At 41.1% G+C, this 15,533-nt stretch overlaps 1 protein-coding gene across 1 annotated transcript in view; it reads left to right on the top strand.

The window, feature by feature from the left end:
- The window catches only part of NAV2 (neuron navigator 2), a 231,203-nt gene that overhangs the window by 153,655 nt on the left and 62,015 nt on the right, over positions 1 to 15,533 (top strand). Inside the window, exon 12 of the mRNA XM_029911548.1 lies at positions 11,012 to 11,150. Within this exon, the coding sequence (XP_029767408.1) occupies positions 11,012 to 11,150 (139 nt within the window). The remainder of the gene's footprint in view (positions 1 to 11,011; positions 11,151 to 15,533) is intronic.

Here is a 15,533-nt window from a genome sequence, read left to right as displayed (position 1 = left end):
GCAGAATATGTGATGAATTATGCAGTAAATCTTAGAACTTTGCTTCTTTCTCACTTCACTCCGTATTCCATTTTAAGTGCAGAATAATAAATTAAATCAGGATTTTATTGTTTTAGGTATATTTTCATAAAATAACAGAATTTAATATGCAAGAATTGACAGATAGTATATTTTTTTCTACTGACTTCATCTATGCTTCAGCCAGTTACAAATATATTTATTGACTAACTCTTAGCATGAAGTTGTTCTTAAATTATTTCATTATAAGTAACTTGGTTTAGAAATCAGTATCTTTCCCATTAGAGTTACAGACCTTTCATCCCACTCAGGAAGCTATGTTAGGGGCTTTGTAATATTCTTGCACTGTTAGTTTGCTTTTTGTGCAAAATTAAGAACCTGCTTTTACAAGAGTGAGCGCTCTCACGCTCTGCACTGTGTAACAATAGCTTTTGGGGCTGTTGTCACGCCATTGTGAGTGAGGTCTGCTCTTTGACATTTTAGGATTTGATCTGCAGTCTTTTTTTCATGCATGTAGTTCTTACTCATGTGCAAAGTTTCATTGGCTTCCATGGAAGTACTTGCCTGAGTTAAGGAGTAAGATCCTTTACGTTTGCAATTTCTTTGAAACAAGCCTAAGACTTATTGATGCTACTTAAAATGTTGCAATTACCCCAACTGCTTACTGAGCTGATACTGACAACTTCAGCACAATGTGTCTGTATAATTAAGTAGTAAAATGGATTCTATGGATTGATTGTGTGAGTGTGTTTGTTCTTTTAAATCATGGCATGATAAGTCATTCTTTCTTCAGTGGTTTGGCTTCTTTGGGGTCAATCCTGCTCCCAGTGATCAAATTAACTACTTTTATTGCCAAGTTTGATTTTATTCAGAACATATGTTGGCAAATTCTAATGTTTTAGCAAGACCAAATTTAGTCTCTGCCCTCTTTTTACTGTGGGAGCACAGTGTAAGTGTGCATACATTATCCCTGTGTCTGTGTGTGTTCAGCTGCCTTTCATCAGTATGTAAGAGATGTTCCAAATGTGAAAAAACTCTGTTTGATTGTATGCAGTTTGGGGCAGGAGCTGAACCTTAATTATTTTATAAAGCACTTTTATGGTCCATTATAAATAATGAAGGAGAGCTTCAATGACTGGCAGTTACTTCAGTTCTTGGCACACAGGAGTTCTGCACTTTCCCTCTGCAGTTTCCTGTGCTGAATCTTGATTGAGGCGGATAGCAATGGGCAGACCTGAAGAGATTGGAGAACTTTTGTATAATGCTGTCATTCTTCTTAACATATGCACAACTACACCTCTACCCCGATATAACGCTGTCCTCGGGAGCCAAAAAATCTTACTGCGTTATAGGTGAAACCGCGTTATATCGAACTTGCTTTGATCCACCAGAGTGCGCATTTCCCCCCCCCCCCAGAGCGCTGCTTTACTGCATTATATCCAAATTCATGTTCTATCAGGTCGCGTTATATCGGGGTAGAGGTGTAACTCAGGGGGCATGTGACCAGGATTCATCACCAAATTTGGTCCATTGGTTGGATCATTAGCTTCCCTGGCCCAGTCCAGGTACTGACAGGGAGTGCAACATGAATGCTGATCCATGCCCCCCATGCTGTCATTGCAATACTGCATAAAGGCAGGAGAGGAAAAACGGGATGACAGGGAAAGAAGAGGTCACATTCTACCGTGCCACTTACAGGTAGGTTTCAGTTATGTGAGCGTATGGAGTGTCCATCCATCTTTTGGGATGGCCTTCTCAGTGAGTTCATGGCACTTGACACTCACATGTGCATATAGGTTGTCCTGTTTGAGTGTGAGCAGAAACACCAACGTGGGATAATAATGCTCAGAGCTTTCCCCACTATGCTTGCTATTCTAATGCTGGCTATTCTATCCATCTAGGTTATCACCATGGAATCTGAATACCTGTTGCATTTCAGGATATTTTTGTTTCTTTACTGTAGTTCACGCCTTTCCTCCCACATTTTAATGGTTGATTTACATCAAAACTATAAGAATCCAGCTCACTAGCTCTTATTCTATATGCCTTTGCATTACGGACAATATTTTTATATTGTATCAGAAATGTGGATCTCTAATGTACAATCTTTTCTTAATCTGTGAAGCAGAATTTCCACAACTGTATCTCCTTCTGATGTGATCCTATAAGATCTCACAAGCTAAATAAGGTCCGGAACTAGTACTTGGATGGGAGACCTCCAGAGAAGATCTAGGTATTCAGAAGGCATTGTGTCAGGAAATGCTGTTGGTATTTCAATAGGTAGCACTCTCTTCTTTGAGTTGTTATTGAACTAATGCCCTAGTACAATGTAAGAGGGCACTGTGATCCTGGAGGTGTCAGCTTTTGGATCAGGAGAAGTGTAAAATCTTTGGCAGGGGCAAAATCAAGGGGCAACTACAGAAAGACCCAAAGAGTCTGAAATTCACAAATAGTCTGAAATTCTGCAAGGTAATTCTCAACACTGTGGGAATTGCTCTGATCAGTCATCCCGGAGCATGTTTCTTAGCCCAGTCCCTCTGCTCCAGTCAATGTAGATGTGCTCTGCATGTTTAGCTCTGAGTGTTCACACTATTGATTTCCTCCAGTTGGAGAGAGGAGGAGAACATTTAATGAAAAAAGAAAAGGCAAATCCCAATTGTGATCCACATGCAGAACTCCCATATATGTCCATGAGGAAAATCCTGCACTCTCTCTGTGGATGTGGAAGAGCCTGAAAACAGTAAAAATACTACAGATCAGTTGTAAAGGGGAAGAATGCAGAGAGTTTGTGCAGTGGCTTAGGGAACGCAACAATTGCAGGGGCCACTACAGCCCTCAAAACCACCTCTTTCAGCTCTGTGGGCTTCCTCACTTCACCACCCATTTATACAAACTGTACACTGGATCAGAGTTTATATCTTTGGTTGGTGTGTGTGTGTGCGCGCGCTTGCGTTCGGGTGGGGTGTAAATAAGTACTATTGATTTCCAGCCTTGATTTGTTGCTTTTACTGTTTGGAAAACAAAGGACTTATCTGTTACTAAAACAAAAGTATGGTACAACATTTTTATAGGGATTATTATCACTAACAGTAAAGCTTAACCTTGATCTCAGCAATGGTACAAGAGTTCTGATTCTCCTGCCAACTTCCACTAGTGTAAATCAGGAGTAACTCCAGGGGAGTCAATGGAGCTGCAAGAAAATGGGGTGAGATCCAGGTCAAGGCCTAGGCATTCAACTGGTGGCTAAATTAGGCCCTGATCCTGCAATTGACTATGCAGGCAGACTCAGAGGCACAGGGGCCCCTTCCTGTGCACTAATTTCAAGATTAGTCCCTTACTTGTACACTTCATAGGTACTCAGAAACTACAGTAAAGGGAACTATGCAAGTACTTAGATAAGAAGATCTACAAAATATGAATGGTGAAGTGCAACTCCAGCAAACAAGAGTTAATATCTGACTAAAAACGTTTTACAGGATTCCTTTCACTTTGCTGTGGGTTAGTGCTAATCCTACATTTGGGTCAGACACACTAACTCATACTGATTTATCTCCAACCCCTCGAGGCAGTGTAGTTTCACAGGAACAATTGTGTTGAACAATGGCCAAAAAACAAGTTCCACCAGTCAAATGTTTGCAACTTAATACAGCAGTGCTTAGTGGTTATATATAGTGATTAGCTGATGATTCTTTGACTCCAAATACGATCAGGTAAAGCATGATGATATCACGCTTTAAATTTCTGCTTTTCCAATGTGAGATTACTAGTTTCTATAGAAACTGACATGGTGGTTTTTTTTTTTCCCCCTGAGATCTTCAGAATGTTTCTGAAGGTAGATTCCATGGGACAAGCTCAGATGGGATGAAAATCCCCTAGGTGGTGTGCGCTTGATTGTGCACACAGAAAGTCTGTCAGTGGCTGGTCTTGTTCCTGTTTTAAAAGAGCAGGAAAGAGGGAAAGAATACTATGTCACTGCTGATAGAAAAATTTTGATTAGGGACTAAGAAAGGGGGCAGAGTAAATGTGAAGAGGGCACCTATAACTTTTATAAATCTTTTAAATGTCTTTTGCTAGACTAAATATTATCGTCTGCTGATTACTATTCTTTTTCTAATATAGTCTTCAAAAATATTCCTGAAATCATATCTTAGTTAAAATAAAATTTAATGAAACGGAATGTTTTATTGAATAAAAACTGAATATTCCCTAAAAACTAAAATGGTCTGAGCAGCTTTGGCAAGATTTCTGAAAGTCCGAAAGGATTAGATCTGTCTCAACAAGACCAGCTGGAAACTTGCTACATGATGGTCAGATCCTTCATGGTTTGCTTTTTTAAAATGTTTTGGCATTATCACTTTTCAGAGCTGTTCAAATGTAACATTGGTGCCTCTAAACTCCAAATTTAGTTGGCTCTGAAATGTTTCATTTTAAAATTTAAGTAAACATATAGAATTGTGACAAAGGGGACTTACTGAAGAATATTGTAGATGATTCATATGCATATGAAATATTTTCGTTAAATTCACAGTTACTCTTTCAAATAGATGCTGTCTTCAGCCACTCTTTTGCAGACATTTATTTGACATCTAGTATTATAACATTTTGGGGGGGGAAGCATGCAAGTGATTCTATATGGTTTCTTGAACTCCTGTTACAATCATGTCAGTATCATCCTGGATCCCAAAGGAAACAATGGAAATTTAAGTATAGCTTTATTGTGAGACTTTCTTCTTGGAAGATTTTATGAGTTTTTAAGTTTTTATGTGTTTGTTTTTTAATTTTGTACTATGAAGTTTTTCTTCCTCAATCAGCAAATAAACAGTTAAAGCTTTAGGTGGAAAAGTATAATTGCCATGTTTCCAGTTGAAATACTGTAGATGCCCCAAGGCTCTGCTTCCCCTCTTTGACAAACGATCCTTTTGAGCTGTTCATTGTAATTTTGTAGCTCCAGAGAGAAGTTATAAAATACACACATCAGTTTAAGGGCAAAATTCAAACTTCGACAATGGCACTAGTTAGTAATGATTTAACTGATAGTTTGCATTGAATATGCTAATCTATGCTAATATGAATATCACTGCTGTGGTAGGCTGTCCTGAGGATTGTGTGGTGATACTTACGCACCTTCCAAATAGACAAAAGCAGACAACTCTATGGACAAGAATATTATTAAATGGGAATATGCTGATAGATTGTTTTAAAAAAACACACACACAACAGCAACAAGCAGGGCCGGATTAACCTTTGGTGGGCCTGTCGCCAAACATATTTGTGGGCCCCCATGGGGCAGTGGAGCATGGTGCAGGGGGGTCGGTCCCTGGAGTAGGGGGTCAGCCAGGGGCAAGACATGGCAGAGGCGGCCCCACTCCGCCCAGCCCAGTGCGAGGACACTATTTACAAACCAGCAGTTGCAAAATGCACAATGGCCCGCCTGGCCCTGTGCTGCCGGCATGCCCCTTCCCCTCGGGGTGGGCCCATGCCGCACCACACATTCTCCCCCTCCTCCCGCCCAACACTGGAACACCCCCCCCTCCCCCCGATTCTCTATGGCCAGAGACACCCCCGCCCGGACCCGCTATGCTCAGCGCCCCCCCCGACCCTGCCACAGCGCCCTGCACAACACCACCCCTGCCCAGCACCCCTCTGCCCACAGTCCCCCCACAGAACCCCCACTCCCTGGTGCCCCACCACACAGATCTTCCCCACCCCCTCACAGCCCAGCAGCACTCCCCCAGGCCCTCCAGAGACCCACTCCCTGCCTCCTGGCCTCACTCACCAGCCCTGCTGGGAGGCGACTGTGTCTGCTGGGCTGAGCAGCCAGGGCTGGTCCCGGGGCAGGGAATTGCTCTGGCCCCTCGGGAGTGGCGCAATCAGCCAGGCCACACCCCAAGCCCCTCATCCCCAGCTCCGTTGGGTCGTGGGCATCAACAATTTTTTTCAACTGGGTCGCCAGAAAAAAAGTTTGAAAACCACTGGTCAACTTTTTTTCTTTCCGAGGCCCTCCCCAACACGCTATAAAAACTCCACAGCCACAACAACTGGCTTTCTGCATAGAAAAGCCAGGGCCGACGTTAGGGAGTAGAAAGCAGGGCAATTGCCTGGGGCCCCATACCACAGGGGCCCCCGCAAAGCTAAGTTCCTCATGGCCCAGGGTTCAGCCTCATTTGGTGGGGCTTTGGCTTTCTGACCTGGGCCCCAGTGAATCTAATGCTGGCCCTGCTTGTCGGACCCCCTGAAACCTGCTCACAGACCCCAGGGGCTTCGGACCCTTGGTTCAGAACCACTGCTCTAAAGCACCTCTTAGGAGAGATTGCTGCTATAGAAGAGATTGTATTCCTGTGCTGGCAGAGAGCATGAAGGCAGCTTTCGAATAGGAGGAGAAGTGTATGTGGGTCAGAGAAACAGTAACTGGGGGGGGGGGGGGGGGGAAAACCCAAGGACCCTTAGTTAATTCATCATTTGGGTCAGCTTGTTGTCTATGAGGTGATGAGTCACACGGTAGAACAGGGTAAGGTATGAGAGAGTTAGGCCGACAATTGGATGCTTGACAGGGGCCTTCCCCCATTTTCCAAAAGTAGACATGAAAATATTCAAGTTGATATGTTGATACTAGGCTATTCAGGTTCTTACATATCCCGGATTTCATTGTGAAACTTTATTTTCAATTCAGAGCATCAGGAAACAGATGCTATTCAAATATAACATCAGCCAGAAATTATTATTAGTGGTATAATAGAGTCTGTTCCTCAGTGCATGGTGTAGGCCTGATCCTGACCGATAATTAGCACCCAAACTTCCATTGATTCAACGGTTCAGAATCTAACTGATCTCCATGGATGGAGTTGGGAAGGAATTTTCCCCCGGATCAGTTTGGCAATGACAGTGGGCATATTTTGCCTTCCTCTGCGGCGCGTGGGGTGTGGATCACTTGCCAGGATTATGTGGGTATATCTCATTAATTATTTTCCTGCTATTACAGGGTACTTGAGCACTGGTGCAAATCAGTTCTTCCTAGTCTCTGCCTGTTGCACATAATAATCTAGTCTTCTGTGGTTTGTAGTGCTTTTTTTCTTATTTCAGTTATTAGGTTTAGTGCGTGGGTGTTATGTTAACATCTTTGGCCCATTTACTCCGTCTTAATTAATACAAGTATGTTGGGTGGTGTTGGTGGCCTGTGATATACAGGAGGTCAGACTAGATGATCTAGTCGTCCCTTAAACTTGATGGTACTGTGACTGAGAGCTCTGAGAGCTCCAGGCCTCTCTAGGGTCTTGTTACACCCTTTGGATGTCTCTTATCTCTTCAGATGTTACAATATCTGAAATCGCAGGCTATACCTTGACCCCATTTACAATCTGACATGTTTTCAGTTGTGCTGATATCCTTTGAGAATGTTGTTGTACTACTTCCATGCACGTGGGGCAAGAGGTTGAAATAAATATACTTCTAAGAATTCATGTAATTTTGAGTAACCCAAGTAGAGTTTCAGTTGATTGATCAAGTGGATGAAGGAAAGCCCAAAGGCTCCAGCTTTGCGTTATGGCTGAGTTGACTTTTGCTGACATCAGAAATTATTAATTGCACCAGCTAAATTACAAAGAAGTTATCATGGCTCAGAGAGCCAGGAATGTTGTAATTGTGAGGGCTGTTAGAGTTCCTTTTCTGCTTCCTCTCTTTTGACTTTAACCATCAAGACACGGAAGCAAGGTAATAATGTGAACTAATTCATGTGGTTTTGGGGCATCTTTTAAAGAAACAATGTGAAATGGACATTTATCAATTTGGTAACTGATTAGGTCCTCTATGAGGAGACTATACCCTGCCTTTGCAGGGCGATGTACACAGTGATTCGATTTATACATTTTTTAGAGCTCTACGTTTTTTATGACCCTGTGTATATGATAGGATATAGTGTAATGTGTACTACGCACCATATTATTATTTCTTCAGAATACTGGACGAATAACTTTACATACACTGGAATGAAGAAAAAGAGGTTAAAATATGCATGTATTTTAATTGGATCAAATTAATCCTCCTACTGTTTGTACTGAGATGTATGTTGTACAGATTTTATTTTTGAAAGATTTAGCCAAGTAACAGATAAAACTACTTCCATGATGATCTTATCTACAGAGTGCAGAGTACAACAGTTATATTAAAATAAAGTCAAGGATCTGTCTTGCTTGAAAGTACGGTGCGAAGTAATTGCTTATATAGCCTTTTTTAAAAATTCTGTTTTAAATAGCACAAGGTTTCTTTTTCCTGCCCATCTAATTCTTTCCCTTTTTGTTAAAGACTGATTCCCCCGCCCCCCCACTCTGAAATGCTTTGGAGTAAAGCTGGAATTGACCTGGTTGATTTTAGCTTATGTCCCATCTTATGCTGTCAAAACAGCTTTGCTTGTGCATCAGTATCATTTACTGGTGACATCAGCATTGCTTCAAGAATAGTGTAATTTAGCATTCAGGCAAAATGCAAGATATTCTAGCTCTGGGCCCCACATATGTTGCAATTCTGTGTGTTTTTTTTTTATTTGGTAATGAAGTAGTATATTTTTTAATACATAAGATTTAAATGGTTAACCTTCTCCATCAGAGTATAACAAATTTAAGGTAGATCAAATATTTAAACAAAAACACTTTGCAGTCTCTGTTTAAAGCCACAACAACTAGTACAGTCACATGCATGTTTCTGACTTTGTTCATAGGCACTATGTCTCCAATTCAGCAATCACATGCTTCACTGTAAGCATGTAAACAGGCTAATTGAAGTCAAGGGAACTGATTGATGTCAATAGGGCTACTCAGGTGCTTAATGTTAAGTACATGCTTAAGTGTCTTGCTGAATCAGGGCCTATTGGAGTTTGAGAATGCCGTGTGGTCATACATAATGAGCTGTGGTATATACAAGGAATACTAGAAACAGCAATTGCAACAAAACTGTTGTTGTAGGGTCTTTTTGCTTATTTAGTTATATTCCAAGGATTCTTAGATTTAATTTAAAAAAGCTTAAATCTTTGTTTTTCTCTTACTACGTGCTTCTTCTTCAAAATATAACCAAATTAAACTAGCCCTAGGGGGAAAAAATCTTTTTCTTCTAAACAATAGTAACACCAAATATGTGAACTTCTGTTGTCCTTTTGAACTTAAGATTCAGGGTCTTGCAAACTTCTCAAATTATGTGTTGAGTTTGCAAAACTCAGGGCTTGTCTGCATGGGGACCCTCAGGAAAATTGATCTAAATTAACAAGAAGTGTGAATTTAGCAATTAAACTAAACCAAAAGTAAGGCCACTTTAATGCCGAATGAGAGGTTCCACACAGGGATGTCTTGTGGTTTAACCAATTCACTCTAAATGCATATCTTCAGTTAATTTGGATGAACTTTTAATGTGCCCATGTAGACAAGCTAGCCTGAGTTTACAAATCCTTTTTCTTGTAATTTTAAATGCTGCTTTTATATACTCTGAGCAAAAAGCACTTTAAAAAGACATTATTTTAAACTTCATGCAATACATTAGAGTAGGTATCTTTGTAAACACAAATAGGGAAAGTGAAGCACATGATGGAAGTGGTTGCAAAAGGTTATGCAGAATGTCAGTGGCAGACCTGAGAATATAATACAGGAAAATCTGGCTCCCATTCCTCAGCTCTAACCTCTACAACCCATTTGTCTTTGGGTTTATGTATAATCATACAATTAAAAACAAACAAACTTACATTATGTAGCCTGTGTATCCGTTTGTGAGTGATTTCTAAACAATGGTCCAGCGACCCTTATTGGTCTTAGGGAATACAGGACTATAAAAGCAGACAGGAAATGTTGTAAGAAAAGTAGGGGATTGGATTTCTGTAAATCTGCGGACCATATTCTAATATAGCTGGAGAAGCACTGCCATAGATACTTGCGCTTCTTTACAGCTACTTTGTCCATGAAATGTTTGTTTATACATTTTCTGAAATGTGTATTTACCAGTAGGCTGCAAGGGCTCCAAAGGCATCTTTGGAGAGTTGCCTGTAGGACAGTTATTCAAATGGGGTTTTATTATCCTTAGAAAAGAAGCCATTGTATACTAGTTTGTAAATCTTTACTTGAGCAGTTTACTTTAAGTGCACATTAAGGGTGGAGTGTCTGCCTTGATGTTAGAATTTTTTTTTCTTTTGTCTGTTATGACCTTCCAATTGCTTTAAATATGTGGTTATTTTTTGTGCTAAACTTCCAGTTGTGTCTTTCATATTTGATGGAAAAAGCTGCAGCTAGCATGTGCTGGAAAAGCTGGTCCTAAATAATAAGATATTGTCTTACCTAGCTGGCAGGAGAATGAATGTAAAGGTTAGCAGGGTTATGCATTAGTTAAACAACAAATGCATTCTTTGATTAAAGCTTTAAAAACTACAACCAGCTGGCTATTTCTAAATAAATTTCTGTCCCTTTGTCTTGTTTGGCGACCACACAGTATAACTAAGTGCTGATGATGGTGGTGCTGGTGATGGAAGATGATAGTTTGTTATCCAAGTTCAGTTAGTAAGACAGAGTCCAGAAGTTTGCTCAAAAATTAATTTCGCCACTGAATTTAAGTTCCTGTCCATGCTGATGAGTCAGTAAAGTCCTGCTTCATCTGTCAAGAAAGTATCTTCTTAAACATACAACTTCTCCTCTGGGACTGAGGAGGTAGGGAGTGATGTTTAGTTTAAACTTTGTTTTGCTATACAAACTGGGGGCTGAGCCAGTATCCTGGTGGCAGGATGTTATTGCTAATACAGAATAGGTGATCATAAAATGATGATCTATAGTATTGAATATGCTATCCAATAGAAAGTAGGTCACCAAGAAGTAAAGCCTTATACCGGTCAAAAGTTGCACTTTGGATATATCTGTATCAATAATATTTTTCATCTTGAGACTTCGTTTTATCATTTGTATGTCTTTTGATTCCTCGACAGCTATAGTATTGTCTTGCTTGGATATAAAGCATGTGCTTCTTTCCGCAGCTGGGATGACAGCAGCTCCGTCAGCAGTGGGATCAGTGACACCATAGATAACCTCAGCACCGATGACATTAACACCAGCTCCTCCATCAGCTCCTATGCCAACACACCTGCCTCCTCCCGTAAAAACATAGATGCACAGGTAAAATTTCTGTTTCCTTTGAGACATACAGCAGCATTGATGGAGTTATTTTCTCTAAGCAATAGCTACAATCCCTTAAAGTGAATGAGCCTGTCTATTACTTCATTCTTTCAACAGTTCAGTGTTTCCTTGAAATGAAGAATGAAATGCATCAGCATATTTCTTATAATAGTAACCCTAGACTGTGATATTTGGCTCCTTTACAGTGTTTCAGCAACTCACGCTGAAATTGTTGGAAACCTGACCAGAAATAAAATAACAAACTCCAGCTGTCAGAATTTGTTTTAATCAATGTTTAATATTTTACTCTCAGCACTTTCAACCTTAAGGGCTCAATTCTGCCCCCTTTACTGATGTTGAGCAGTACCTGCACAGCTGGTCCCACTGAAATCAGTGGGGCTACTTGCTACCCAGAAAAATTAAGGGAGCAGAATTAATCACTTTTTTCTGTACATTTTTTCTGTACATTCTCGAAATATTTTACTTTCCAGTTTATTTTTTTTTACAGATTTGCTACTTTGGAAGGCAAGTCTGATCTTTCAGTGTTCCTTTTCTCTTTAACTCCTTTATATCTTTTCAACAGTACCCTTAATACTCCCTTGTGTCAAAATACATTGTGCCATGTGTGCATAACAAGTATGTTTTCTGGAAAGTACTTGGTGTAAACATAATGATCAAATAAGAATTTCTGATATTCGCTTATAAGAAGGTCACTTTAGGAGGAGTTTGCTTAGCGATTGTAATATGTTTGTGCTTTAAAAGGGGGCAGATACATTATTTCCCACATCTGCTCTGAATTGTGCTAAGTGCTAGCTTGGCTGCTGCCCTCCGCACCAAAAGTGATGCTGTATGTATATGGAGCTGATGTTAAGAAAGGCTGAGCACCCACAACTCCCATTGATTTCACTGAGGGTTGTAGGTGCTCAGCACCTATTGAGAACAGGCTTAGAGTTGGTAAAGTGCTATGGGACCATAAGTGCTTTTTAGTCTTTATTTTAATGAAAAATATTAACACTAGTGGCCTAAGCAACTTCATCCAGGGTCAAGCTCTGGAAGGAGTTAGGCACCTTCGTCAATCAGGCCATAGGTCACTGAGGTAGTTAGTAATTAGTCTCTCTGCACACATCCCAATACAATGGTTATCATTAGTGCTTACCCCACCAGTCACCACACTGGTGTATGGGAGATACCACCGTCTTTCTCTGGATGTGAAATTTGTGACATCTCTGATACCATAGTGTTAACAATTAAGTGTTAATTTTTAATAGACCCACTGTATATACAACATTATAAGTAACATATGATTTTTTCTTTCGCACTAGAAAGTATACTGTACCATTTATTAAAGAACAGAGTTTAATTAAGTGAATGCCAGAGTTTAAAGATTATTACACTTTCAGCGGAAATGTAAACACACATTGGCTAAGGAATAGTATTATCTTAAGCTTCCTGGGCTGCACATTATTGCAGGCTTTTTACTTTTGGCAGTATTTCAGAAGACCGTAAATTTCATATCCATAGGCATCATGCATACAACTCTTAGTGCTCAGAAACCACATATCCAAATACAGTAGCAGATGTCCAGTAATTTCATTTTCATACAATAGATTGTTCATCACAAAACGTTGCAATAACATACGTGGTTTTCTTTTCATGTTGATACTAATTTTGTCATGAAAAGTGCAGGACTGAAAAACCCATTTTTGTTCTTTCTAAAACAGCTTATGAAGCCAAGGTGTGTCTGTTATCACAAATGGGACACAGGGTGTCTTAATTTAATATCACATGTGGCGTTGCAAAGGGATCCCTATATGGTTACAATTTTTTTAAGGGGGGAGGGGGCAGGTTGGACTGGGATCTGAATCTTTTTTTAATGGCTGTTTTAATGTAGAAATGTGGTTGCTGTGAAGGATTACACTGCCTAAAGTACTGTGTTGCAAGAGTGTATGACTCTTTTTTGCCTGGCCATGAGGTGCATATTTGAGCCTACATTAAAGATTTGTAGAGTTAGCCTCTGGTTATGTCAGTGATTTCATGTGTGTTTGAAATTGCTAATGCAAGTCTTCCACCGAATTGGAGAAAGGAGTTACAGTCGTTGAAGCACTTCTTCAAGCATGTTACAAAAGGAGTTACACAGGCAACCTGTAGGTTTTCCCCACAATTGTTAAATTAGAAGTGTCTGAACATTAGAATACAGTGAGGAAAATAAAGGCAAGTGACTAAATATTGGTCTGAAATAGGTGACTGAGTTTGACTCATGCCTTGTAGTGGGTCAGATTCTAGGAAGTATTTCTAAGAGATCACAATCTAATAGTACCACCAAACTTACTTCCCTTTCTCCCACAACCATTCTAGCATCCAAGGGAATGCAAGCTTTTGGTAGAACAATAGGGTTCCAAACTTGCACAGGCAGTAAATCTAGTGATTGGAGGAGGGATGCTCCCCCGGGATGCCCATGGTGGTGAGGCACCTCATCAGCACCAGTTCTTAAGCATCAGGCAGCCTGGTCTGTGCCTGCTGTGAGTCAACTCCCTGAAGTCACTCACTTCTGGCAACATAAGTGCTACCTTCTAGACCTCTGCAGGCCTTGTTCACTCTTTGTAGATTAGTGAATGGCACACACCAGTCCCCAAGCCATCTCCATGCATTCCCTGTAGTGTCCAGTCCCTTATCCACTGAACACTCACAGAAATATCAGGTCTGCTGTTCCCAAAGGAACATGCAACTTAGGACCAGCTCTTTGCTTAATACTAGAGCACTGACATATAGTTATAGTGAAAACAAGAATATTATCAAATACTAGAGATTCAGGAGATAGTGAATAAGGATATTGGAAACGGTTATATCTAAACAAGTTCATTACATGCTTTCTAGAGGCCAAACTTAAGTAACAGGTAAAGTTACTGAGTAAAGAAGTTTATCTCACCCAAAGTTCTCTTTGGTGTTTTCAACCAAGGTTGGCTAAGCGCAGTGGCGGATTAATAATTTTGCCGCCCCTAGGCCGGGAAATAATTGCCGCCCTGGCCCCGCCCCGATTCTGCCCTTTTCCCGCCCCCATTCCAACCCCCTCCCCAAAGTCCCCGCCCCAACTCCGCCCCCTCCCTTCCCCTATTGGATCCCTTCCCCAAATCCCCGGCCCCGCCTCTTCCCCCAGCGCGCGGCGTTCCCCCTCCTCCCCCCTCCCTCCCTGCCCCGCAAAACAGCTGTTTCACAGCGCAAGCGCTGGGAGGGGAGAGAAACAGGACGCGGCGGTGCGCTTGCAGAGGAGGCGGAGGTGAGCTGGAGCAGGGGGGCGGGGCGCAGAGGGGAGCTTCCGCCCCTGCAAATTTGCCGCCCTAGGCCTAGGCCTTGTCGGCCTAGGCAATAATACGGCGCTGGCTAAGCGCCTGTGTTCATGAATGCAAATGTGATGTCCGTTTACTTCCCTAGGTGCAGGGTCTTCTAGAAATACCCCCAAAATTCATCGTCTTTACTCTTACACAGGATAACCTCCCATGGCTCGTTTTTTCCTGTGTGCTCTTTCCTGGTGATTTTCATCTCTCTTCATTAACATTTGACTTTGTATGTAAATGGGCTTCCACTGTGTTAGCTTACAATGCTTAATATACATCCCAACAGAGAGATGGTGGCTATACCTTGGTACAGACTCTTAAAAACATATTTTCAGTATATCTGTACATACATTTGGTGGTGATATTGATGACCAGTGTGACACCAGCTTTCATTTGAGACCTCTCATGACATTCTTTGGTGAACCAGAATGAGTTCCTGTAACCCACTTCCCTGTTAGCATTAAGGGCTTCTTGAGTCACACCAGGATGCATCGGTTATATTTGCAATTCTGCCATTTACTTGCTGTGACCTATTGCTCAGTTTATTCATTTTATAATGCCTGTGTGAGAGAATTATGAGACTATCTCACAATATATTTAAATTCTTTAAAGAATTTCTAATGTGTTCTGCTGTCCTTAAATGAAAGGTGCTGTTAACTGCAAATTATTATTCACAAATACTTTATTTCATCTTTTAAAAGCCAAATCCTAACCTCACCAACATAGGACAAGTTAATGGGCTTTGACTGTGGGAATCTTGCTTAGCTTGGGAGTGGACTCAGAAGTAATGCCGCAGCCTATGAAAGTGGAGTGTTCTGTATTGGCCACCACGCTCCTCCCTCTCTTGTATTCTTTGCTTAGACCCATGTATTATGGTCTGTCTTTGCCTATTCGTATTTGCCTTCTTCTATGTGGTGAGCCGCAAAGACCTGGCACAGAGATCTTCACAGCACACAGGGATGTGGTGTACCCGTTCTCAAGGGTCCCTACTGCTTTGGTCCCCGTGTCACAGGTTCATAGCTTTTTAGTTGTGGTCTTACAACATCTGTTT

The sequence above is a fragment of the Terrapene carolina genome, unplaced genomic scaffold (genome assembly GCF_002925995.2).
Source record: "Terrapene carolina triunguis isolate 2854851 unplaced genomic scaffold, T_m_triunguis-2.0 Scaffold96, whole genome shotgun sequence".
Taxonomy (NCBI): Eukaryota; Metazoa; Chordata; order Testudines; family Emydidae; genus Terrapene; species Terrapene triunguis.
Note: the sequence above shows the minus strand (reverse complement) of the source record. Positions and strands in the feature narration are given on the sequence as shown.